This window comes from Taudactylus pleione, unplaced genomic scaffold (genome assembly GCF_031769625.1).
Source record: "Taudactylus pleione unplaced genomic scaffold, aTauple2 ptg000116l, whole genome shotgun sequence".
NCBI classification, from domain to species: Eukaryota; Metazoa; Chordata; class Amphibia; order Anura; family Myobatrachidae; genus Taudactylus; species Taudactylus pleione.
The window spans coordinates 22,710,287-22,736,072 of NW_028284518.1; the positions used below are offsets into that span (position 1 = coordinate 22,710,287).

At 45.9% G+C, this 25,786-nt stretch overlaps 1 protein-coding gene across 1 annotated transcript in view; it reads right to left on the reverse strand.

The window, feature by feature from the left end:
• LOC148524825 (protein-glutamine gamma-glutamyltransferase 5-like) overlaps positions 1-25,786 on the reverse strand; it is a 94,778-nt gene that overhangs the window by 18,671 nt on the left and 50,321 nt on the right. Inside the window, exons 8-10 of the mRNA XM_088471806.1 lie at positions 14,339-14,442; positions 12,062-12,307; positions 4,462-4,782 (exon numbers count right to left, since the gene is read on the reverse strand). Of these exons, the coding sequence (XP_088327932.1) occupies positions 4,462-4,782; positions 12,062-12,307; positions 14,339-14,442 (671 nt within the window). The remainder of the gene's footprint in view (positions 1-4,461; positions 4,783-12,061; positions 12,308-14,338; positions 14,443-25,786) is intronic.

Here is a 25,786-nt window from a genome sequence, read left to right on the forward strand (position 1 = left end):
ATAACTTCCCACCAGGCCAGAGCAGGTAGACCACTGCTTCCCCTTACGATAGTAGACTGCACCTCATATCAGTCATACTGTCCCAACAATTGTAAGATGGCAGGGTTGGCGGAAACATGGACAAACATTGAGGTGTGTAGTGTGATCAGATAACTGTGTCTAAAGGGCACATCAGCAGCTGAAATTAATCGCTAACTTGTTGAGGTGTACATCAGGGAAAAAGGTTTTGATAATGGCAGGACAGACGTTCATGATCAGCAGCGATCCAGCCAGCACAACACGTCCACCGCAGATGACAATTTGCTGCATTGAATGTCTGATTCAGGACGATCGATTTGATATTGCTGATGAACTGAGCATCTCAAGTGGGTACTGTGCACAACATTGTTCATGAGCAACTGGGATATAGGAAAAAGTGTTCACACTGGGTACAGAGGCAACTCACAGAAGGTCACAAAACCAATAGGATGGGATTGTCTCTCGTGCACTTGATGCGATACCATGAGAAGGGAGTGCAGTTCCTGCAGCACATTGTTACAGGCGGTGAAACATGGGTGCAGACAAAGCAAGCATCCATGATATGGAAACATGCATCATCCACCTACTGTACTTCAAAGAAATTCAAAACAACTCCATCAGCAAAGAAGGTCTTGGTGACCGTGTTTTGGGACCACAAGGCTGTGCTTCTTGTTAATTTCCTCACAAAGAGAGATACTGTGAATGCTGTCTACTATTTATACACATTGAGCCTGTTGCAGAGGGCAATTAGTCGAAAACGACCTGGGTTGTTGCAAACAGGCATCATATTGCTGCATGATAATGTCAAGCCACACTCAGCCAACTGCATGCGTGAGTTGTTACGCTGCTACCATTGGGAGGAGGTGCTGGACCATACTCCCTACAGCTATGACCTGGCACCGAGTGATTTCCACTGAAGAAGCTCCTGGGTGAAAGGAGAATTGCAACTGACAGTGAAGTTCAGCAAGCCATCATGTCCCGGATTCAGGTGCTTGACACTGATTTCCTCTATGCCTTGGTGTACCATTGGAGCAAATGCAAGTATTGGAGCAAGTATGGGGGCTACTGTATGTGGAAAAAAAATCTGTACCAAAGCCATAATATTGATTATAGGTATATGTACGAGTTGAATACATATATACGCAATGAGAGGTCTTGTTACCTTATTTATTGAACCACCCTCATACTTAGAAAGATAAATACAGATGTTTACACTTAGAGGGATAAATCTTTAAAAATATATGAAACTAATTCTATTCTACAATATTGAGCAAAATATCTCTATAAATAATTTTTATATTTCTGAATATAATTATGATCTCCTATCTATGAAGTGAATTTTAGATGTAAAGTAGGTGGCAAAGTCAAGGGAGAGTGAGTCGAGCAGGGAGGATAAGCAAGCAATGTCAATAGTCTCGATGTTGCGTTCAGTGATAGTAGCCTTAGGAGGCAGAGGTGGAGAAGGTGAGAGGGATAAGTTAAAGAAAGAAGGTGATGGTCAGAGAAGGGGAATGGGGAAATTGTGTTATCAGAGCTATCACAGCGGTGAGTGAAAACCATGTCAAATGCCCACTCACATGGAAGGGTGAGGAGGAGGTCCATTGGGAGAGATCAAATGATGATGTGAGGGGTAAGGAGATTAGAAGCAGAGGATTCTGTGGGGATATAAATTGAGATATTGAAGTCACCTAAGATAAGGGAGGGAAAATCTGAAGAGAGGAAGTGAGGGAGTGAGGGAGCCAGGAAGCAAAGTTGCGAAGGAATTTGAAGGGAGAGCCAGCGGAACGATAAATGACAGCTACTTGAACGTGAACAGGTTGGAAGAGGTGTATAGCATGAACTTCAAATTTAGAAAATGTGAGGGATGGTTCAGAAGGAATGAGTTTGTATGAGTAACCGGAGGATAGAAGGACCTCAACACCACTACCACCACAGCCACCCCTGGGCCGGGGTGTATGAGAAAATGTGAGGTCCCCAGAGGAGAGAGCAGCAGGAGAAGTGATGTCTCAGGTATATACAGGTTTTGGTAATGGCTAGGAGATTCAGGGAGTTGGAGATGAAAAGGTCATGGGTGAGGACCAGTTTGTTACAGACAGATCTGGTGTTCCTGAGGGCAAGAGAGGAGGACAAAGTTTGTAGGAGAGATATGAATGAGATTATCAGGATTGCTGTAGTGTGGAGGTGAGATTAATATGGGAGCTCAAGATGAGGAGAGCGTGGTAATTATGCAGGCTCCATAGCTAGGAAGGGGGTATGTAGTAAATGTCGAAATGCTGACCGCTGGCTTCCTGACAGTGAAATCCCGGCATGGGACTAATGATAGGCATCTAAATACCAACGTCTATCATTAGCCCCACGCTGAAATCCCAACGCCCGGCATACCGATCGTAGATAAGCCAGGCATCGTGAGCGGATAGCCATGGGGGGAGGGTTAGGTTTAGGGTCTCCCGGGGTGATTTAGGGTTAGGCACTACCCCCGTGAAGGTTAGGGTTAGGGTGGGGAAGGGGGTATAGGGTCAGGCACCCCCAGGGGGAAGGTTAGGGTTAGCCAACCCCCCGGGTGGGTTAGGTTTAGGGTGCGGTGAGGGCGGGTTAGGTTTAGGCACCCCTGGGGGGAGGTTAGCATTAGGCACTAGGGGGGAGGGGTTAGAGTTGGGCACCCCTAAGGGAGGGTTAGGGTTAAGGGGGGAGAGGGGAGGGTTAGGATAGTTACTCACCTCAGGCGGGATTTTCATCTGCCGACCTTCCGGTGTCGGGATTTCATCCGCAGGGCTAGGTCCGGCGTTCATACACACCGATTCCAGGAAGGGAAACTACAGGTTGTGGGCACGGAGAGAGTTTAGCGTGATGCGGAAGGATGCAAAGTGAGGTGGAAGGGAGAGGGGGGAGGGAACAGGGCTTAGTGGTAGGATAGCAGCACCATGGTTGAGGAGGTGAATGAGAGTGGAGTGGCGGGAGAGGTGAGGGGGGAAGGCATACAGAGAAGGGGAGAGAGGAGGAGGAGGAGGTGGAGGAGGCAAGGGTGAAAGGATAGAGGTGGGAACATGGGGGCAGAATAAAGAATTAGGTAGATACTGAGTGATGAGGGGTATTGCAGAAAACATGGTCATGGTGTGGATGAGGTAAATAGGAGGAGGAAAACTGGAGGAAGGAATAAACTAAAGGCAGTATGAGAGAGAGAGTGCAGTAGATTTGCAGAAATGCAGGTGAAAGTACAGTGTTGGTAAATGAGTATGCACAATAACAAACAATTGTTTATTCAGTGGAATACATGTAGAGATTTTATTGGTGTAGAAATTGAGTCCTAAGTAGAGTGTGTTAGACATTAGATGATGAAAGGCTGTGTGGATGAGGGAGCGAAAAAAAAAAAAATACACAATTGTAATTTAGACAGGACTTTTAGGGACAAAATGACATTGGTGCAGATCAGGCTTGCCTACCCTCCCGATTTTCGGGTGCCGCTCCCGGCCCCACGGAAAGGCAGGCAAGCCTCCCGGAAGTCTCACACCCTCCTTACCTCTCCCCTGAAAAAAACAGAAATCCCCACAGCGGGGGGCCCGGTGACGCGATTCGCGCAGAATCGCGTCATCGTGGACCCGCCCCCTGCTTCACAATGCCGAAAATCATGGCATTGTGAAGAGGGGCGGAGTCACGATAACGCGATCGTGCAGCTCCGCCCCCAGTGTGACCCAAAATGGTCGCCCCGCCCCCGGCTCCGCCCCCAATGGCCGGCCCCGCCCCCCACTATTAGCCGACAATCAGCTCCCTCCCGGAAGGCTGGAGCTGATTGTCGGCAAGTATGGTGCAGATATGCAGTCAGATGTTTGCGTAAAGCCTGCACAAAGAGTTGCAAGTGAAGTGGTACAGTAGGTTCTTGCAGTGTACAAACAGGGAGTTATGTGCAGATTGTCCAGTGTATACAGGGTGCTAGTTTTTGTAGTAGAGATTTTGTGAACTCACAATTGTTGCCTCAAAGCCGCCCTTCTGTAGTTGAGAGTGATGTTTGAATATTTTCCTTCAGTTTTTGGTTAATAGTATTATTATCAGAGCCGTAACTAGACTTTTTGGTGCTCTGTGCAGAAAAGGAATTGGCACCCCCCTCATTTTTTCAAAGGGGCATAATGCACCCAAAAAAGGGGAATGGCCTCATGGGGAAGGGCCAGGGAAGTGATAGGGGAGGCCAGGAGATGCTGGGGATGAAATAAGAGGAAGCTACAAGTGAGAATAATAATAAACAGAAATTTGACAGGCCCAAACAGCTCCCCCTGATCTGTGGTGCCCTGTGCGATGGCACCGGCCGCACTACCCTAGCTACGGCCCTAATTATTATTAGTGGGTCATGATTCTATTGGGGAAATTAGTACTTTCTGGGAGCAAATATGCACACCACTGCTCTTTTCATACAATTTTGTAATATCATTTTTACAGGTAAACACGACTTACCTTCTTTGGATTTTATTTTAATGAATTCTGACTTTTGCCACATCAGCTTCATGTTTGTGCCATTATTCTCCATGGTCTGAGCATTGATATTAATGTTCAGTTTTTTCTTTTGAAATGTCAGATTTGTAATCAAAACAATTAGCTGGACATCCTGACCAAAAACTGGAGGTTCCTTTAACTTGAGTTTCATACTTAATCCAATCTTTCTAAGAGGAGGATTTGGAGCAGGGGTGTCAGGAAATTTGGTGACAGGGTCTCGACCACCTGGATTGTTCTTCATTTCTAAGGCTTTTTTAAACACAAGTCTTTCTTTTTCTGATCCTAGCAGGACAAATTATAGATTAGTTATACGGAAATACAGTAACATATACCTTGTTTTTAGCTCCTGTTATTGAAGGCCTTTGCTGTTTATCATTGTTATTGCATAATCACCAGGACCACATAACAGGCCTTACGCAGACTGATTCAGGAGGAGTGCTCCTGCGCTCAGAGCCGACCCTAACCAATTTGGTGCCCTAGGCAAGATTTTGTGCCCCTAGCAGATAATCCCGCCACCAAGCTTAGTGTTTATACACGGATGCCAAAAATAACACGTTGGTCTATGACTATTTTTTATTGTTAATGAAACACAGTACATACAACTACAGTATAAATACAAATGAACCAATCTGCAATATAAATACTAACGAACTATACAATATAGCACCCCTAGCCTCATCCAGCACCCCTAAACCAGCACAACACCCCTCATCCAGCACAGCTTTCCCCTACCCTCCAACATGACCCCTTCCACCAAGTACAAAATGCTCTGCTCCTGGACTTCCCAACTAATGTATGATTGCAGTCACCTGTGTTAAACTAGGCATTTGAAGAGAAAGGTGTTTCACCACAGGTGGCTGCAATCATAAATTTGGTGGGAATTCCAGGAGCAGAGCATTGTGTACCTGATGGAACGAGTCATGTTGGAGGGTATGCATTCATGGTCAGTGGCATAACCAGCGTTTTTGGAGCCCAGGTTCCCCCCCTATGTGCGCAAAAAAATGGGCATGGCCACTTAAAAATGGGACTTGTTGACATGACACACCTCTTTCTCATCACTCTGAACATTCCTTTCCATTCCATATGCATCTTAATGCAGTGTTCCCTATGCAGTGCCCCCAGTAGTGGTCCCCCTTATGCAGGCCCCTAGTAGTGCCCCTTATACTGTACCCCCAGTATGCAATGTCCCCAATAGTGGTCCCTCTTATGCAGGCCCCCAATAGTGCCCCTTATACAGTACCCCCAGTATGCAATGTCCCCAGTAGTGGTCCCTCTTATGCAGGCCCCCAGTAGTGCCCCTTATACAGTACCCCCAGTAGTGGTCCCCTTATGCAGCCCCCCATTAGTTTCCCTAATACAGGGCACCCAGTAGTGGTCCCCCTTATGCATGCCCCCAGTAGTGATCCCCCTTATGCAGTGACCCATATAGTGATACCCCCCTATGAAGTGCCCCCAGTAGGGACCCTTATACAGTGCCCCCGGTAGTGGTCACCCTTATGCAGACCCCCAGAAGTGATCCCTCTATGCAGTGCCCCTTATACAGTGCCCCCAGCAGTGGTCCCCCTTATGCAGGCCCCCAGTAGTGGTCCCCCCATGCAGTGCCCCTAGTAGGGCTCCTTATGCAGTGCCCCCAGTAGTGGTCCCACTTATGCAGGCCCCCAGTAGTGATTCCCCCCTAGCCAGTGCCCCTTATACAGTGCCCCCAGTAGTGGTCCCCCCAGTGCAGTGTACCTTGTGCCCCCAGTAGTGAGCCTCTTATATAGTGCCCCCAGTAATAGACCCCTCTATGCTGTGCCCTTTGTATAGTGCCCCCAGTAGTAGTCCCCTCCTATGCAGTGCCCTTTATATAGTGTCTCCAGTAGTAGTCCCCTGATGCAGTGCCCCCAGTAGAGGTCCCTCCCAGTGGTGCCCCAGTAGATGCCCCCAGTAGTGGTCCCCCCAGTGGTGCCCCCAGTAATGGTTGCCCCAAATAGTAGTCCACTCCCCCTGATGCAGTGTCCCCAGTAGTAGTCCCCCCAGTATTGCCCCCAGTAGAGGTCCCCCCCAGTAGCAGTCCACCTCCCCCCCTGACAAATACACACAAGTAAATAAAAGTAAAAAAAATACACTTACCTGAATCCACGCTCCAGCTCCGGCCACTGCTCCCGCCGCCGTCCGTATGTCAGTCCTCCCGGGCTGGTGCGCTCTGCATTATGGGAGAGACGTCATGACGTCAGTGTGAGAGTGCCGACAGTGTCAGCAGTGTGGGGTTGCTCCCATTACCCACTGCAGGAGCCAGAAGGTAGAGCTCATGAGTGAGCTTCAGCCCGGCTCTTGCAGTGGGCGCAGCAGCAGCATCTGGTGGCGATGTGTGTGTAAATGCACTAGCCTGAGCCCACCTCCCACCCTCCGCCTGGTGCTATTGGGTAAGTGCTCAGGGGGAGGGAAGGAGCTCGGCTGTGCAGCACCAGACGGTGCTGGGCACAGGGAAGACTAGCGCCAGTTCTGAGTAAATGTGTGGTGATAACCGCACTCGCTGCGGTCAGCACTACACTGGCTAACTAGGGCAGGCCGGTATCGTGACCGGCGGCCCTGCCCTAGTTCCGCCACTGTTCCTTGCCTCATCCAACTCCCTTTTCCCAGCACAGTACCCCTAGCCTCATCCAGCAGCCCTTTCCCAGCACAGTACTCCTCATCCAGTACCCCTCTTGCAGCTGACTTACTTAAGACTCTTAAAAGTCAGGGCCAGACAGTCGCGAAAACCCCTGCTTGTTTATCTTGTCCCTTGCTGGACTTAGTGGACGGAGGTGGAACCGTGATGTGTGACTCACGAGCTCTGCATAAGCCCATGGGAAGAGCAGCTATGGCTGGGCATACCTAGCAACCCTCTCTTGGACATTTTACCAGCAGACAGAATCAGGAATGGATCTAGACTTTTATTTTAAGGGGGCACTTTAAGAATGAGTCCTGACTCATTACTCCTCCCACTTCCAGTCCTGCCCCCTCCCACTTTTCTTGAACATTTATTCTAGGAGTATCCTCTTTTAGCAGCACATTCACAAGGACTAAACAATATTTCTGTTTTCAAATTTAACTAATCCACATTCCACATCAATAAATGCTTATTTCTCATCAATCCTACATTACATGAGCTGGTTCCTTATGGGACTTATTCACCTATCTTACATGACCAGTATGCAGTCGGGATGCCGATGGTCTAAATGCCGACCGTCGGTATCCCGACTGTCTAATCCCAGCAAGGGTCTAATGACAAGCGTCAAAATCTCGATGCCTGTCATTTTACCTACACCGGGAGCCCGACGCTCGGCATCCCGATCGAAGGTAAGCCGGGTGCCAGGCACGGGGGGGAGGGTTAGGGGCTCCCATGGGGGACTTAGGGTTAGGCACCCCCCCCGGAAGGGTTAGGGCAAGGCTAGGGGAAGGGGGGTTAGGATTAGGCACCCCCAGGGGGAGGTTATGGTTAGGCTCCCCCCCCCCGGAGACTTAGGGTTTGGCTGCGGGAAAGGGGTGTTAGGTTTAGGCACTTAGAGGAGGGTCCCGCACCCCCCTTGTGACGCCACTGACAACAACATTTCTTTAACGTTTCAATTACATTTGATTGTCATGATGACAATCAAATGTGATTGAAACGTTGAAGAAATACTTCTACAGTATGTGTGCTTTGTCTACTTTTTAAACGCCGGGAGTGCCGCACCTTCGATATATATATATATATATATATATATAGAGAGAGAGAGAGAGAGATGAGATAGATAGATAGATAGATAGATAGATAGATAGATAGATATTAAAAATAGGAGAGAGATCCATTATACCTTTGTTGGAAAAGTTGCACAGCTAACACAATCCAGACCATGCTGGCTCACTCCACTGATCTCCATCTTGTATATTGTTAGGACATGCTTGACACTTGCAAGTTCAGCTACAGTACACTTGACTCACTGGATGCTGTGAACAATTAAACTACATCTCCCGGCATGCTTTGTTTTACACTGGCTGAGAGATCATGTGACTTTCAGCCAATCGCTGAAAATATATGTCCACTTACTTCCTGTTCCCTGGGATACATGCGGGAGGGGATGAATCGATCATAGTGACAGCTGATGGGGCCGGCTGGCCCAGCAGGGGACTGCAGCATTATTAAGTAGGCGTGGCTGGGACTGTGAACGTCTAGCGTTCAGACCTTCAGGTCGCTGAGGTGCGATGCCCGCACTGAACAGCGTTCACTGGGCGTCAGTGCAGGAGCCCGACCTCCTATCTCTGACCATGCCGAACCTCACAAGCGTCGTCAGGTTAACGGGCATGTTCAGTAGATAGTCGGGGTCGGCAAGGACCCAGCGTGCACACGCATCGCTGGTCCTTGCTGCTATCCATTAGCAGACTTTGTGAACAATGCGACCAAAACCTCCTGGTTTTGGTCGGATTGTTCACAAAGTCGTGTAATGGATAGGCCCCTTTAGACTCTCATATTACAGCAGCCCTGCAGTGGCTACTAGGAGCCTGCACCATTATATTAGAGGGACACAGCGCTACCTTACACCGGGGTGCATACCACCCAGCCTCCTGGCACACTACAACACCCAGCAATACTAATTCTCCAGGCAGCAGCAGAACTATTGTTTATACGAGATGGGTATGGGATGCCAACGATTTGGATCCTGGCGGTCAGAATCCCGATGCCGGCATCCCAACAGGGTTAGAATACCGACACTTGTCGGTCAGTATCCTAACCCTCCCCCTCTCCCAACTGTAACCCTCCCTCCCCAGTGCCTGACCCCAACCTCCCCCCTAGTTCCTAAAACCATACCTCCTCATCCCCTCACCCTAAATCTAACACTCAGCCCTTTTAATGCCTAACTGTATTGCCTAACCCCTAATGCTAACCCTCCCTCCACCCTTGCTACTTACCTTCTGGATTCCGGCAGTCAGCACATCGGTGCTGGGATTCTGACAAGTATCGGGATTCAGGCACCGGCATTCTGAGCGCCGGAATCCCTGCGGTTGGATATTGACTGCATCCCTGTTTATACACCTGTTATATCCCTGTGTCATATGGGATGTGATATGTATTACCGCCTAGCACCCCTAACCCTAACCCTCCTTAGGGGTGCCTAACCCTAACCTCCCCCCCATGCCTAACCCTAACCCCTACTTCCCCGTTGCCTAAACCTAAGTCCCCCAGGGGGGGTGCCTAACCCTAAGTCCCCACGGGAGCCCTAAACCTAACCCTCCCCCCCCCGTGCGGCTGTCCGCTGCGGCACCCGGCATCCGCTCGATCGGGGTGCCGGGCGTCGGTCTCCCGACGTCGGGCAAATTACAGGCGTCTACATTTAGACGCCTGTCATTCGGCCCTAGTCGGGATAAAGCGGTCTGGAAGCCGGCAGTCGGCATTTAGACCATCGGGTTCCAGACTATGGACCTCATTCAGAGTCGGTCGAAGTGGCCGCACGGTCGTATAGAAAAAGGGTCCGGATATGCAAATGTTGCACACGCATGTTGCGTCCCTAAGGTCGGATCGTTAGCTGGCCGACCAAGGGGTGGATGCGGTCGGACCGCTAAAAATACGCCACATCTCGTACGCATAGCACGTCATCTCCGGCTACATAAGGATTAATCGCGAGCATCGTATACCATCGGAACTGGTCGTAGAGCTAAAGGTTGACCTTACCCTCTCTTAAGCTCTACGATCATGTCAGTGTAAAACCTCCCCTGTCACGTGTGCCATGACACTACTTTGTCAATTATGCACTCCCATAAAACGCCGTTCTCATAATGAGGCACACCTGCGTTCGGATCTCCACTCCCCTGTTTTCAAGCACCTTCCCATGTTACCACCCACAAACGCCGCAATCTGTCACTCAAACTACCGACCTGGCGGTGTTCAAGGAGAGAGAAATTTCTGATCGTAGCGGCTAGTTTGCGTACGTGCATTGCGAACTGTACGCATGCGCAGTTTAGCGAACATCGGCTGCATACGACCGTGCGGCCGCTTCGACCGACTTTGAATGAATTCCTATATCCCGTCGTATGCTACTTATGTTCTACCTGGTTCAATAAACCTAAGACATGGTTAAGCTAACCGCCACCGACACCTAACAACTGTGCAACGCAAATAACACCTTATGCACTCTGGTCAAGTGTATTGCTTACTACTTAGGGGGTGAGAGCGCAGAACACCAATTCCATCCAGTGTTATCCTGCTGCACAATTCCGCTACTGATACTAAATGAATACACAATGCTGATAATTTATTTATGCAGGTGGCCGATTTTGGAAGTAATGTGCATGCGTCCGAGTCACACAGCGCATGCGTCCCAATTGTTATCGCCGGGAAATACAGAATGAAATTGGACACAACAGCCGTGGATTTCAATGGGCGTTTTGGGAGGAAACAGGGCGGTTGTTAGGCAGATGCTGGTGTGTGGCGGGCATGTTGCTGACAGCGACTGCGTTCTAAAAATGCAGTAGCACAGACACAGGATGCCATGTTCTGATGGAGAAAATACACCAACTGGTGCAAGCTTTGATGGTGCAACGATGGTGCATCTAAACATGCATCGAGACGGATTAGCGGCGCTGCAAGTGGGCGTATCAGTATGGACAGAATCAGCATTAGCATAAAGACTTAGAAGCTTCTGTGTGCACCTCTGCATCAGGCCCAAGGCACTTAGTGATTTTGCAGCCCAACAATCTTTATTAATAAATAGGTGATTTATGAAATATTGTTGGGTTTCAGTTGCTGATACCAAACTACATGCAAGTATGTTCGGAGATTCTCTAATCAATTAGAATAGAACATTTTCATACTTTCAAATTGCATAATACTAATCATAATAATAATAATAATGCTAATCATAATAATAATAATAATAATAATAATAATAATAACAGTATGAAACTTTCTAATCTTACATTTTTAAAATCAGGATTTCTTAATCTGAGTTAGTAACAAAAAGTCTGGCTGCCAAATTTTTGCTATTTGCCAATCTATCATATTAATATTAACTCATTTGTTTGTAATGTTATTATCAGAGATGTTCGGTTTTACTCAGATATGTTCGGATCTCAAAAACAGCATAATTTTGGTCATCTGGTGTTTTGGATAATCAATAAGATAAATCCGAACTTGCGCTAATTTGGCGAAAATAACCGAATAAAACCGAACCTGCACATTGGTAAAGCCGGGTACACACTAGACGATATGTCATCCAATTCGGCAGATCAGACGACATATCGGGCACATCGGCCAGTGTACACCAACTGTGTCGCTGATGATGCGTGCTCCCTCATGCAGGTCCGACGGGCGATATCGTCAGAGGGCCCAAGATGCTGAATGCAGCATGGCCCCTGCTGCCGCCACCCCCGCTGTGTGTATGCACTTGCCAATGCCGGCTTAGTGTGTACTCAGCTTTAACATATGAAAAGGATGTACACTGATCAATTCTGAACACTGGATCACAGAGATCATTTAGATCCTGGATAACAAACAAAGTAATGACCTCTATTTTAAATCATGATTATTTAAAATCATAGTGCTCAACTTCAAAGATATTACATTTACCTTCATCATATTTGTAATTCTGAGTAATATCCATTCGCTCAGCATTCCCAACGTTCTTAGTGCTGATTTGTCTTCCAATTGTTTTACTGTCATGGAAAAACTTTTCTCGTTTAGCTTCATTCGGGCCAATAGCCCATCTGATAATGTCAGCATTAACCTCAGCAAACACAAAAGGACCATCGTAATCAAGATGAATATCTCCTTCTTTAATGGCTTTTACAGAAGTTGGTCCACAGCAATATATACCTAAAACAACAAGTATAAATATTAAGGGGTTCCATCTTTATGGATACAGCGATAGCATAAGACTTCAACTTTATATAGATTACATGACCTATGAGGTCCCCTCTTCTGGGACGTCTGCGGAGTGAGAGAGGAGTGCGCTCATGTCTTACCTCCACCTGTACAGTGACGCGCCGACAGGATGACATCACTGCTCTGCTAGTGAGCATGTGCTAACTTTTTTTGCACCACCATATACTGTAGAGTGCTGTAGTATTGCACGGTTGTGCGTTACTCTGTAGAGGGGATGGAATTATGATCCCAAAGGGGACACATTATTATTTATGACCAAGTTCATATTATATATAGCTCGTCTACAGTGCTGGTGACCCGTATCCCTCTACCCTTCCCCATAATCAAGTGATGGTGACCCGTATCCCTCTACCCTTCCCCATAATCAAGTGACAATCTATTGTAATCAAACATGTTCTACTAATAGCTTATACCAATATGTTATTTGTGTGAAGCAGTTGTTCCCATTATCACATATACTTGAATGGCTATAGGAGAACCGTCTGACAACTGCACGTTTCAATATACTAGTGGAAATGACAGCTAGTACCTGATTGGCTGCTCACAACCTTCATTTTGGATGTTATTCATGAAAGCTTGGAGAGAGATAAAATTGTGAGAGATTAAGCACCAACCAAACTGCTCCTAATAGTCACTTTACAGGTTGTGTTTGTAATATGACAGTTAGGAGCTGATTGGTTGGTGCTTTATCCTTCACAATTTTATAACTATTCAAGATTTCATGACTAACCCCCTAATCGGCAATATGATGTCATTTCTATTACTGTGTCAGAAGTATATTCTAGCTAAATCAGTCTTTTTACTACATGCCCGGATTTCAGTGTTCACTATTTTGATGGTGGAATATTAACATTGTAGGTATTATTCTATTTACAGTATTGTTGGTTAATTAAAGTGAGTTCATTGTAAAAATGCTGTACAGTACTGCTGTTTCGTTGCTCCAACACAACTATGAAATCATTGGGGTGCCTCGGGACACTTGCAAGGGTGCCTCAGGTTGGTGGTCCAGCACCAAATCAAATTATTTATGGTCAATGTAATGTAAATATGTGGACAAACAGAAGCTCAAAACACCACATAACTGACCTTAATGATGACAGGTAAGCACAATTTACTTCACTTTACTATACTACTTTTTTTTCCGAATTTCTCAAAAACAAACGTTTGGCTTACGGGTGCCGTGATAACAATGCTGATACTCTAAGGCGCCGTGATTCAAAAATATTTGGGAACCACTGCAGTCTAACCTGACACTGATATAGAGTCTGTGTGTGCAGTACTTTCTTACCTGTAGGTACTTCCTCAAAACGCAGCTTTATCTCCAGAGGATTGCTCTCTGCCCTGTTTGTCAATGTTGCTTAGGTTCCTGCTCATTCTGATTCACAATCTCTGTCCTACAGATGTGTCCACATACACCTTTGCTCAAATTGGGGCAAACAGCTCCATTTGGCCACCACAGACTTTATGACTTAGCCACACCATGCGTCTCTTTATGAAAATATGCGTCCTATTTCCATCACTAATGCAACAAAGGTACAATGCAAGGTGCACAAACTACTGTGGCTGACATTTCATGTACAGTACCTCTGTGTGCGACTACAGCAAGTCACAAATCTGGGTAAAAAGGCAAAAGAAAGAGGTCAGGATGGAGCGGCTGTGCCATGCCTACTGCCATTTATTACTATGTTTAATCAGCGACTTTATACCAATTCTTTTGGGACAAAAGTACTAATCCTGTGTCCCTGGTACACTGTGAGCAATGTTGCATGTGGATATAATGTGAATAATTGTTAAGGAAAAGACATGTCCTAGAAATCCTTACTTCAAAAGATATTGGGGAAATGTAATGAACCTGTATTTGTACAAAGCACTGATTTTACTGCACTATTAATATGTATACATCCTCTATTAATTGAAGAAACTACTACAGGACCATATGTGGTCTTTTGTGGCTGCAATTACCATTGCTTTTCTCCTGGGGTGTTGCATCCAGCACTTGCCATCCATTGTACCCAGGTGGTAAATCCCTTCGTTCCATCCAGCTTTCATTCCACACATGAAAATTCCTATGCAAAAGAAAATAATATGCAGTTTGTAGCTAATAGCCTATGTACAGTGCATCCGGAAAGTATTCACAACGCTTCACTTTTTCCACATTTTGTTATGTTACAGCCTTATTCCAAAATGGAATAAATTAATTTTTGTCCTCAAAATTCTACACACAATACCCATAATGACAACGTGTAAAAAGATTTTTTGCGATTTTTTGCAAATTTAATAAAAAAAACAACTAAGAAATAACACGTATATAAGTATTCACAACCTTTGCTCAATGCTTTGTTGATGCACCTTTGACAGCAAGTACAGACTCAAGTCTTTTTGAATATGATGCCACAAGCTTGGCACACCTATCTTTGGGCAGTTTCGCCCATTCCTCTTTGCAGCACCTCTCAAGCTCCATCAGGTTGGATGGGAAGCGTCGGTGCACAGCCATTTTCAGATCTCTCCAGAGATATTCAATCAGGTTCAAGTCTGAGCTCTGGCTGGGCCACTCAAGGACTTTCACAGAGTTGTCCTGAAGCCACTCCTTTGATATCTTGGCTGTGTGCTTGGGATCTTTGTCCTGCTGAAAGATGAACCATCGCCCCAGTCTGAGATCAAGAGCGTTCTGGAGCAGGTTTTCATCCAGGATGTCTCTGTACATTGCTGCATTCATCTTTCCCTCTATCCTGACTAGTCTCCCAGTTCCTGTCACTGAAAAAATTCCCCTCAGCATGATGCTGCCACCACCATGCTTCACTGTAGGGATGGTATTGGCCTGGTGATGAGTGGTGCCTGGTTTGCTCCAAACATAATGCCTGGCATTCACACCAAAGAGTTCAATCTTTGTCTCATCAGACCAGAGAGTCCTTCAGGTGCATTTTGGCGAACTCCAGTTGGTCTGCCATGTGCTTTTTACTAAGGAGTGGCTTCTGTCTGGCCTGATTGGTGGATTGCTGCAGAGATGGTTGTCCTTCTGGAAGGTTCTCTTCTCTCCACAGAGGAATGCTGTAGCTCTGACAGAGTGACTATTGGGTTCTTGGTCACCTCCATGACTAGGGCCCTTCTCCCCCGATCGCTCAGTTTAGATGGCCAGCCAACTCTAGGAAGAGTCCTGGTGGTTCCGAACTTCTTCCATTTACGAATGGTGGAGGCCACTGTGCTCATTGGGACTTTCAAAGCAGCAGATATTTTTCTGTACCCTTCCCCAGATTTGTGCCTCGAGACAATCCTGTCTCGGAGGTCTACAGACAATTCCTTTGACTTCATGCTTGGTTTGTGCTCTGACATGCACTGTCAAGTGCGGGACCTTATATAGACAAGTGTATGCATTTCAAAATCATGTCCAATCAACTGAATTTACCACAGGTGGACTTCAATTAAGCTGTAGGAACATCTCAAGGATGAGTAGTGGAAACAGGATGCACCTGAACTCAATTTTGAGCTTCATGGCAAAGGTTGTGAATACTTATGTACATGTGATTTCCTAGCGGTTTTTTTTTAAATAAATTTGCAAAGATCTCAAAAAAAATTTTGACACGTTGTCATTATGGGGTATTGTGTGTAGAATTTTGAGGACAAAAATGAATTTATTCCATTTTGGAATAAGGCTGTAACATAACAAAATGTGGAAAAGTGAAGCGTTGTGAATATGTTCCGGATGCATTGTATATTTCTAGCTGTGAGAGCAACCAAATACTCAAAAAATCCCATAGAATGAATTTAAAATGACATACATGACTGGATGACTTGGAAGGCTATAAGTTATACATTTTGTAAACACATACATTTGGCTCCTCAGCTTGCTGATCATTTTTAAGCTTTGGAACCTAAGGTAATGTCAACTAAGGACATCATTGGGAGTAAGTTTGGATTATTTAGTGCATTGGTATACAAATTTGAAGTAGATATTTTCAAAAGTGGATATACAGCGGGTAAAATAAGTATTGAATACATCAACATTTTTCTCAGGAAATATATTTGTAATGGGGCTATTGTAATGATATTTTCACCGAATGTCAACAACAACCCATGCAATCCACACATGCAAAGAAATCAAACCATAGATGTCCATAAATTAAGTTATGTGTAATAATGTGAAATGACACAGGGAAAAAGTATTGAACACGCTTACGGAAATTTATTTAATACTTCGTACAAAAGCCTTTGTCGATGTGTTCAATGCTTATTTTACCCGCTGTATCTGCACCAGTACCGCTCTAATTCCAAAGTCAATATTTAACAGGTGGTATGGGCCAAGTATGTACACTTTTTAGTTTTAAATATATTTAAATTATCTGAAATCAAAACCTTTCGTGTTGACTTAGAGAAGTGGTTTCTAAACTGTGTGCCATGGCACCCTGGGATGCCTCATGGCACTTGCAGGGGTGGCTCGGTTTGGGGGCCCAGTACTAAATAAAATAATTTTTAGTCAATGTGATAGGTAAAACCAAAACATTTCAAAACTAATCGTAATTACTGCCAAGCAAAAAATATGTGGACAAAAAGAAGCACAGCCCTGGCAACCACCACATAACTGAACCTAAGAATGACATATAGTATATTGTAAGCACAATTTACTTAATTTAATTTTTTGCTAAATTTCTCAATAAGAAACTTTTGGCCCAGGGATGCTGTGGAAAAAATGTTGATACTCTAGGGCGCCATGTTCTGAAAAAAATTGGGAACCACTGACTTAGATTGTACATGTCACGACCAGAGTTGTTGTACCTGTTGAGTCGCGGTCTCTGTCTGTGCGGGTGCTTTGGCACGTTCCTACCGGTGGGGGTGCTGGTGTCTGGAGGTTGGTACGAGGTGCATGTGGATGTCTGAGGGGTACGAGCAATGCGATGACAAGTAAGACTGGCAGTGCTGCCACGCTGGGGATTGCTGGGCGCCGCCATCTTGGTTTTGGGCATGTGACCTGAATGGGCCAATCAGGTTGGAGCATCTAGTGTTTACTCTCAGCAGCCTATCATGAACTCTCCCATGGTACTTAAGAGTGTTCAGCATGCCCTCTAGTTGCCAGTGCAACGTACACAGCGCAAGCTGTGTGAGAGTTCTCTGCGCTCCTTAGCTCGGTGTGATATTTGCACACAACAGTGCTACATTTCCTGCTCTGTCTCCACCTCAGGCTGACCCCGGATACCCGCATCTACCCTGCTATACCCCGTTACTCACTCCACAGTTTATGAACCCACCAGCTCTCCGGACTCAGAACCCACTCCAGTACTTAAGTTCTCTGTTCCTCAGTCACACCTCCATTGAACTTTGGCCCTGATTCAGAGCCGGACGCTCTGACAGAGCGCTTGCTTTGAATCAGGGCCGTTTTTTTTTTTTTAGAACGGCCTCCTGGCCGCTCGCATAGCTGTGGGTGACTACCCACAGCTACAGCGAGCGGCCATCGCGACCATCGGGCTTGCGACGAGACCCTTGTGGTAGGGTCTCATGGCTGCAAGCCCCAGAGAGATTTCGGCTCTAACAGATCCAAAATCTCTCCACTGACATCACTCGTGATGTCAGTGGGGCCGCCTTCGTTTGGGCAGCCATGCCCCTGGCCCACCCACCAAAGGGAGCGAGCTGTCACTCAACATCGACAGCTCGCCCCCTTTGGTGCAAGACCCGGAGCGACGGAGTGCCCGTCGCTATCCGGGTCTCACGCATGTGCACGACGGAGCCAGCTCCATTGTGCGCATGCGCTCTGGGCCACCATCGACCCGGTTGCGAGCGCTCAGCGCTTGCGACCGGGTCTGAATCAGGCTCTTTGTTTTCTCTGCCTGACACCTGTTTCCAGCCTCCCTAATTGGACTTTGTTTTCTCTGCCTGACACCTGTTTCCAGCCTCACAAATTGGACTTTGTTTTCCTACCAGACATTTGTTTTCAGCCACACATCACTTGGACTTGTATTTCTGAAAGTTTATATATCCATCACCATTTCATGAATTATAATACTCCTATTTAACCTGCTGCATTTCAATACTGCAAACCCGTTCCAGTTTCTTCTCCTGCATCCACCCCAGGTTCAAAAAATAATCCAAACCTGACAGTACATATGATAGATCACAGGTTCTCAAACTCGGTCCTCAGGACCCCAAACAGTGCATGTTTTCCAGGTCTCCTCATAGACTCACAAGTGAAATAATTAGCTCCACCTGTGGACCTTTTAAAATGTGTCAGTGAGTAATGAATTCACCTGTGTAGCTGCTGGATAACCTGCAAAATATGACCTGTGTGGGGTCCTGAGGACCGAGTTTGAGAACCACTGTGATAGATATAAATATACGGACGAAATCATCATTCCTGGACTTTTGTCCAGGAATGATGATGTTCGTCCATGCACGATGACGTTTTGCCTCTTTCTGAGTTCCGTTTTTTTGGAGGGAAAAATCCGAACTCCAGGTGCAAACTCGAACCTATCCGAGCCTGCACATCCCTAGTATAAATTGGAGAATATATAAGCATTCTGTTTGGTATGAAATTTTGTTAGGTTTCTTAGGTGATAAGGGCTGAGTTGGGTGTAGTTTTGTAGATGTCAGTTAACTGGGGTAGCCTATAGTATTAGTCAGGGGGAGGAGTTACAACAAGCAATAGAAATTAAGTTCGGATTGGCGATACTTTTTCACCGATTACGTAATTTTCGCCTGTTTTGAGTTACCTCCGTATTCAATTTGGAAGACTTTTCGCCTAGGCGGAAAGTCAATGCAATGTAACAGGCGAAAAAGTTTTGCCTATGAATAGCAGGCGGAAAAAAGTGCAGAATTGTGGTTTTGGGGTACAACATTGCAGGAACCCTCGTGCAGCCTTAAGACAGTCCCCTAAAGGTAAACTGCTTCAAAAAAAAGTTTAAAAATATTCGGGACACCCCAAAAAAATTATGTTTAATTTTGGGGGTAAAAAAAAAAAAATAGGGGAACAAAGTGCCAAACTATCTAAATTAATTCAGGTCGGGTCCCCATGTATGCGGCAGGTGTTTTCTTCATTGCGGGGACAAGCGGCAGGTGCAATTTTGCAGATTTTTCAAAATTACTTTAGGGACTTTAAAAAATGCCTACCCCCATTTTCATGTACCCCAAATTTGATAGATTTTTTGGGGGGGGAAAATAACTTCCTAAGTGCTATTCTTTACCACTTCTTCATAGCCGCAATATTGCACCTTGCGCGGCTATTACAAACCCTGACTTCCTTCAGCAGGCAAAAATGGGGGTACCCATAGTGATCCCCCATGTCTGGACATCTTTAGGGGGGTTCCAGGCATATTTCCCTGAAAATTCCCGTCATTTTAAAAAAACAGGGATAATATTTCAATTACTGTACCTATAGCAGGTGAAAAAGAGTGCAGATTTTGGGTTTAGAGGTGCACGCTTAAAAAAATAGCCTGCACCCTTGGGAATGCCCCCTTAAAACGAAATGTGCAAAACAAAAAAGAAAAAAAAAATCGGGTCACCCCCAAAAAAAAAATTTTTGTGGGGGGGTGAAAAAAAAACAACCTAAAATCCACTTCTAAAATAGACAAATTAAATCCACAGGGGTTCCCTTATATGCGGCAAGTGTTTTCGTCATTGCACAGAGTAGCAGCAGGTGCAGTTTTGCAGAATTTTTTAAAAATTAGTTTAGGGACTTAAAAATATGCTAGTACCCATTTTCAAGTACCCCAAATTTGAAGGGACCTCTTTTAAAGACGACAAAAAAAGCTCTTTTAAAAGTGCTCTTTTACATCACTTCTTCAAAGTCGGGAGAATCCGACCCTATTATTTAGACAAATATTATTTATTGGGCTGTGGCATGGGTAGCACAGCTTTCTTCCTGCCACCATTACATTTTAGATTCCAATTTGATCAATACATATTGACTGCAACCTCTTTTATTCACTTGCCTGGCTTGGTCACATCAAATGGGCAGTCCTGATATGGTCGCATCTGATGTGACCAGTCAGGATCGCCCACTAGGTAGCTCCAGGAAGTTTTTGTATATTACAGTTTCAAGAAAGTTGCAAGCAAGGTGTATGTTGAAGGACGCAAACTTAGAGAAGCAGTTTTGGGTGGAAGCCATATCCAGAATAGTTTACTTAAAGAACCATTCACCAATGGGCTGGGCATGGGATCCCGGCGGTCGCCGGGATGCCGCCAGTCGGAATACTGACAGCGGCATCCTGACAGTCAGAACCCTGACACTACCAGGTATGTAAAGTAGCGCCAACCCTTACCCCTAACCTTCCCTCCCCAGTGCCTAAACCTTACCTCCTCCTCCCTTCATCCTATACCTAAACTACCCTCTTAGTGCCTAACCCTCCCCCCTAACCCTCTCCTAACCCCCGAAACTTATCTTCTGGATGCCAGAGGTCGGGAAACTGGAGCCAGGATCCCGGCGCTGTCGGGATTCCGGTGCCGATATTTTGACCGTTTGCATCCCGCACACCGGTATGCTGACTACATCCCTTCACCAACAGTTCCCCTGAAGGACATAATGCCAAATTAGGCCTGAAGAAATTGAAAGAGGACACTTGCTTATCCTTGGATATTTACCTGTGGTGTGATTGTCTAGTAGCCTTTTTACTTATTGCTGCGGGAGCCGCTAATCTGATTAAAGCACAGGTCTGCCTAACCCACTGGGTTGTCACAGGCTGACTTAACTACTTCCCTCTGAGCTTCATTGAAAATTGATGCGAAATGGAGGAGCTTGTAGTTAGGAGGGGGGATGTTAGAATTGGAGTGCGCTATGGCTGGTCATCTGTCGGTACCCCTGCTCCGCTACAGGCTCCACATCCACCAAATCCAGATCTGTGTAAAAGTGAGTATGGCAGTACATGCACTATTGTTCAACAAACCTAAAAAGCCTGGTTAAGACACCTGAGTGGTCATTGACTATACTATCTATCTGCTGGTGTGTACATACCCCTGATTATTACCAAACTGCACACTCAGGGCCTGATTCAGAGCCGGACGCTATTTGCGGACGGTTGTTCCTAAAAAGGGGCCGGCTATTTAAATTGAGCGCTCGCTCATTGCGGTTTGTTGACGCCTCTCTGTCTGAGCGAGCGAACGAAAAATGCGCTCGCTATTTTGTAAAGACGCCCCTTTGCCGTTCGCATCACACGTCATCTCCGGTATTTATTTGATTAATCGGGTACATCGAAAGGCATCTGAACTGCTCGCAGTGCTTGTGGTAGGTTTTTCCTACCGCAATCACTACGAGCAGTTCAGGCTAAAAGACAACCAAGTGACGTGGTCGATGACGCTCCTTTACTAATTATGCACTCCCATGAAACGCCCTTTTTACCATTAGGCACGCCTGCATTCGGATCTCCACTCCCCCGTTTTCAAGCACCTTCCCCTGTTACCACCCACAAACGGTACATTCTGTCAATCAAATTAGCAGGCCCTCACTGTTTTGCGAGCGCACGATTTCCGACCGCAATGACTGGTTTATGCATGCACATTACGACCAATACGCATGCGCAGTTGTGCGAACATCGCTCACAGCGAACGAGCGGCCGCTTACTGAATCAGGCCCTCACTCCCAACACTGTTTTCCATTTCTATTCTGAATACTAATTTGACATGTAAGAATAATAAGTGTCATGTTTTTTCTGATAAAACAGAAAAAAATTATCAGCCATCAAACTTAAAGAGAGAACTGCCAAAGGAGGGAGAGAGAATACAAAGGAGAGAGCTGTTAACGAAGACAACACTGCCATAGAAATAAGTACTGTATACAGAAGAGAGAGATGTGCCCGAGAGAGTGCAATCATAGAAGATAGAATGGCTATAGAGGAGACCTTGCGAAACCCAGAGAGAGGGGAACCACTTGCCAGTCCAGTTATAGGAATTTTACATCCAGTGTCCAGATCTTGACCAGGTATCCAGAAGGTGTCCAGATATGCTCCAAGAATCAGGGATGTGGGGGTCTATGTACAAAGTACAGGGAGGCAGGGCCTTGCCCTTAAGATGGCATAGACATATCGGTGCACTCAGTCCTTTGCGGAGGCACAGCATGGGTCATGACAGGACATGGCCCCGACTCATGAATTCACCTGTGTAGCTGCTGGATAACCTGCAAAATATGACCTGTGTGGGGTCCTGAGGACCGAGTTTGAGAACCACTGTGATAGATATAAATATACGGACGAAATCATCATTCCTGGACTTTTGTCCAGGAATGATGATGTTCGTCCATGCACGATGACGTTTTGCCTCTTTCTGAGTTCCATTTTTTTGGAGGGAAAAATCCGAACTCCAGGTGCAAACTCGAACCTATCCGAGCCTGCACATCCCTAGTATAAATTGGAGAATATATAAGCATTCTGTTTGGTATGAAATTTTGTTAGGTTTCTTAGGTGATAAGGGCTGAGTTGGGTGTAGTTTTGTAGATGTCAGTTAACTGGGGTAGCCTATAGTATTAGTCAGGGGGAGGAGTTACAGCAAGCAATAGAAATTAAGTTCGGATTGGCGATACTTTTTCACCGATTACGTAATTTTCGCCTGTTTTGAGTTACCTCCGTATTCAATTTGGAAGACTTTTCGCCTAGGCGGAAAGTCAATGCAATGTAACAGGCGAAAAAGTTTTGCCTATGAATAGCAGGCGGAAAAAAGTGCAGAATTGTGGTTTTGGGGTACAACATTGCAGGAACCCTCGTGCAGCCTTAAGACAGTCCCCTAAAGGTAAACTGCTTCAAAAAAAAGTTTAAAAATATTCGGGACACCCCAAAAAAATTATGTTTAATTTTGGGGGTAAAAAAAAAAAAATAGGGGAACAAAGTGCCAAACTATCTAAATTAATTCAGGTCGGGTCCCCATGTATGCGGCAGGTGTTTTCTTCATTGCGGGGACAAGCGGCAGGTGCAATTTTGCAGATTTTTCAAAATTACTTTAGGGACTTTAAAAAATGCCTACCCCCATTTTCATGTACCCCAAATTTGATAGATTTTTTTGGGGGGGAAAATAACTTCCTAAGTGCTATTCTTTACCACTTCTTCATAGCCGCAATATTGCACCTTGCGCGGCTATTACAAACCCTGACTTCCTTCAGCAGGCAAAAATGGGGGTACCCATAGTGATCCCCCATGTCTGGACATCTTTAGGGGGGTCCCAGGCATATTTCCCTGAAAATTCCCGTCATTTTAAAAAAACAGGGATAATATTTCAATTACTGTACCTATAGCAGGTGAAAAAGAGTGCAGATTTTGGGTTTAGAGGTGCACGCTTAAAAAAATAGCCTGCACCCTTGGGAATGCCCCCTTAAAACGAAATGTGCAAAACAAAAAAGAAAAAAAAAATCGGGTCACCCCAAAAAAAAAAATTTTTGTGGGGGGGTGAAAAAAAAACAACCTAAAATCCACTTCTAAAATAGACAAATTAAATCCACAGGGGTTCCCTTATATGCGGCAGGTGTTTTCGTCATTGCACAGAGTAGCAGCAGGTGCAGTTTTGCAGAATTTTTTAAAAATTAGTTTAGGGACTTAAAAATATGCTAGTACCCATTTTCAAGTACCCCAAATTTGAAGGGACCTCTTTTAAAGACGACAAAAAAAGCTCTTTTAAAAGTGCTCTTTTACATCACTTCTTCAAAGTCGGGAGAATCCGACCCTATTATTTAGACAAATATTATTTATTGGGCTGTGGCATGGGTAGCACAGCTTTCTTCCTGCCACCATTACATTTTAGATTCCAATTTGATCAATACATATTGACTGCAACCTCTTTTATTCACTTGCCTGGCTTGGTCACATCAAATGGGCAGTCCTGATATGGTCGCATCTGATGTGACCAGTCAGGATCGCCCACTAGGTAGCTCCAGGAAGTTTTTGTATATTACAGTTTCAAGAAAGTTGCAAGCAAGGTGTATGTTGAAGGACGCAAACTTAGAGAAGCAGTTTTGGGTGGAAGCCATATCCAGAATAGTTTACTTAAAGAACCATTCACCAATGGGCTGGGCATGGGATCCCGGCGGTCGCCGGGATGCCGCCAGTCGGAATACTGACAGCGGCATCCTGACAGTCAGAACCCTGACACTACCAGGTATGTACAGTAGCGCCAACCCTTACCCCTAACCTTCCCTCCCCAGTGCCTAAACCTTACCTCCTCCTCCCTTCATCCTATACCTAAACTACCCTCTTAGTGCCTAACCCTCCCCCCTAACCCTCTCCTAACCCCCGAAACTTATCTTCTGGATGCCAGAGGTCGGGAAACTGGAGCCAGGATCCCGGCGCTGTCGGGATTCCGGTGCCGATATTTTGACCGTTTGCATCCCGCACACCGGTATGCTGACTACATCCCTTCACCAACAGTTCCCCTGAAGGACATAATGCCAAATTAGGCCTGAAGAAATTGAAAGAGGACACTTGCTTATCCTTGGATATTTACCTGTGGTGTGATTGTCTAGTAGCCTTTTTACTTATTGCTGCGGGAGCCGCTAATCTGATTAAAGCACAGGTCTGCCTAACCCACTGGGTTGTCACAGGCTGACTTAACTACTTCCCTCTGAGCTTCATTGAAAATTGATGCGAAATGGAGGAGCTTGTAGTTAGGAGGGGGGATGTTAGAATTGGAGTGCGCTATGGCTGGTCATCTGTCGGTACCCCTGCTCCGCTACAGGCTCCACATCCACCAAATCCAGATCTGTGTAAAAGTGAGTATGGCAGTACATGCACTATTGTTCAACAAACCTAAAAAGCCTGGTTAAGACACCTGAGTGGTCATTGACTATACTATCTATCTGCTGGTGTGTACATACCCCTGATTATTACCAAACTGCACACTCAGGGCCTGATTCAGAGCCGGACGCTATTTGCGGACGGTTGTTCCTAAAAAGGGGCCGGCTATTTAAATTGAGCGCTCGCTCATTGCGGTTTGTTGACGCCTCTCTGTCTGAGCGAGCGAACGAAAAATGCGCTCGCTATTTTGTAAAGACGCCCCTTTGCCGTTCGCATCACACGTCATCTCCGGTATTTATTTGATTAATCGGGTACATCGAAAGGCATCTGAACTGCTCGCAGTGCTTGTGGTAGGTTTTTCCTACCGCAATCACTACGAGCAGTTCAGGCTAAAAGACAACCAAGTGACGTGGTCGATGACGCTCCTTTACTAATTATGCACTCCCATGAAACGCCCTTTTTACCATTAGGCACGCCTGCATTCGGATCTCCACTCCCCCGTTTTCAAGCACCTTCCCCTGTTACCACCCACAAACGGTACATTCTGTCAATCAAATTAGCAGCCCCTCACTGTTTTGCGAGCGCACGATTTCCGACCGCAATGACTGGTTTATGCATGCACATTACGACCAATACGCATGCGCAGTTGTGCGAACGAGCGGCCGCTTACTGAATCAGGCCCTCACTCCCAACACTGTTTTCCATTTCTATTCTGAATACT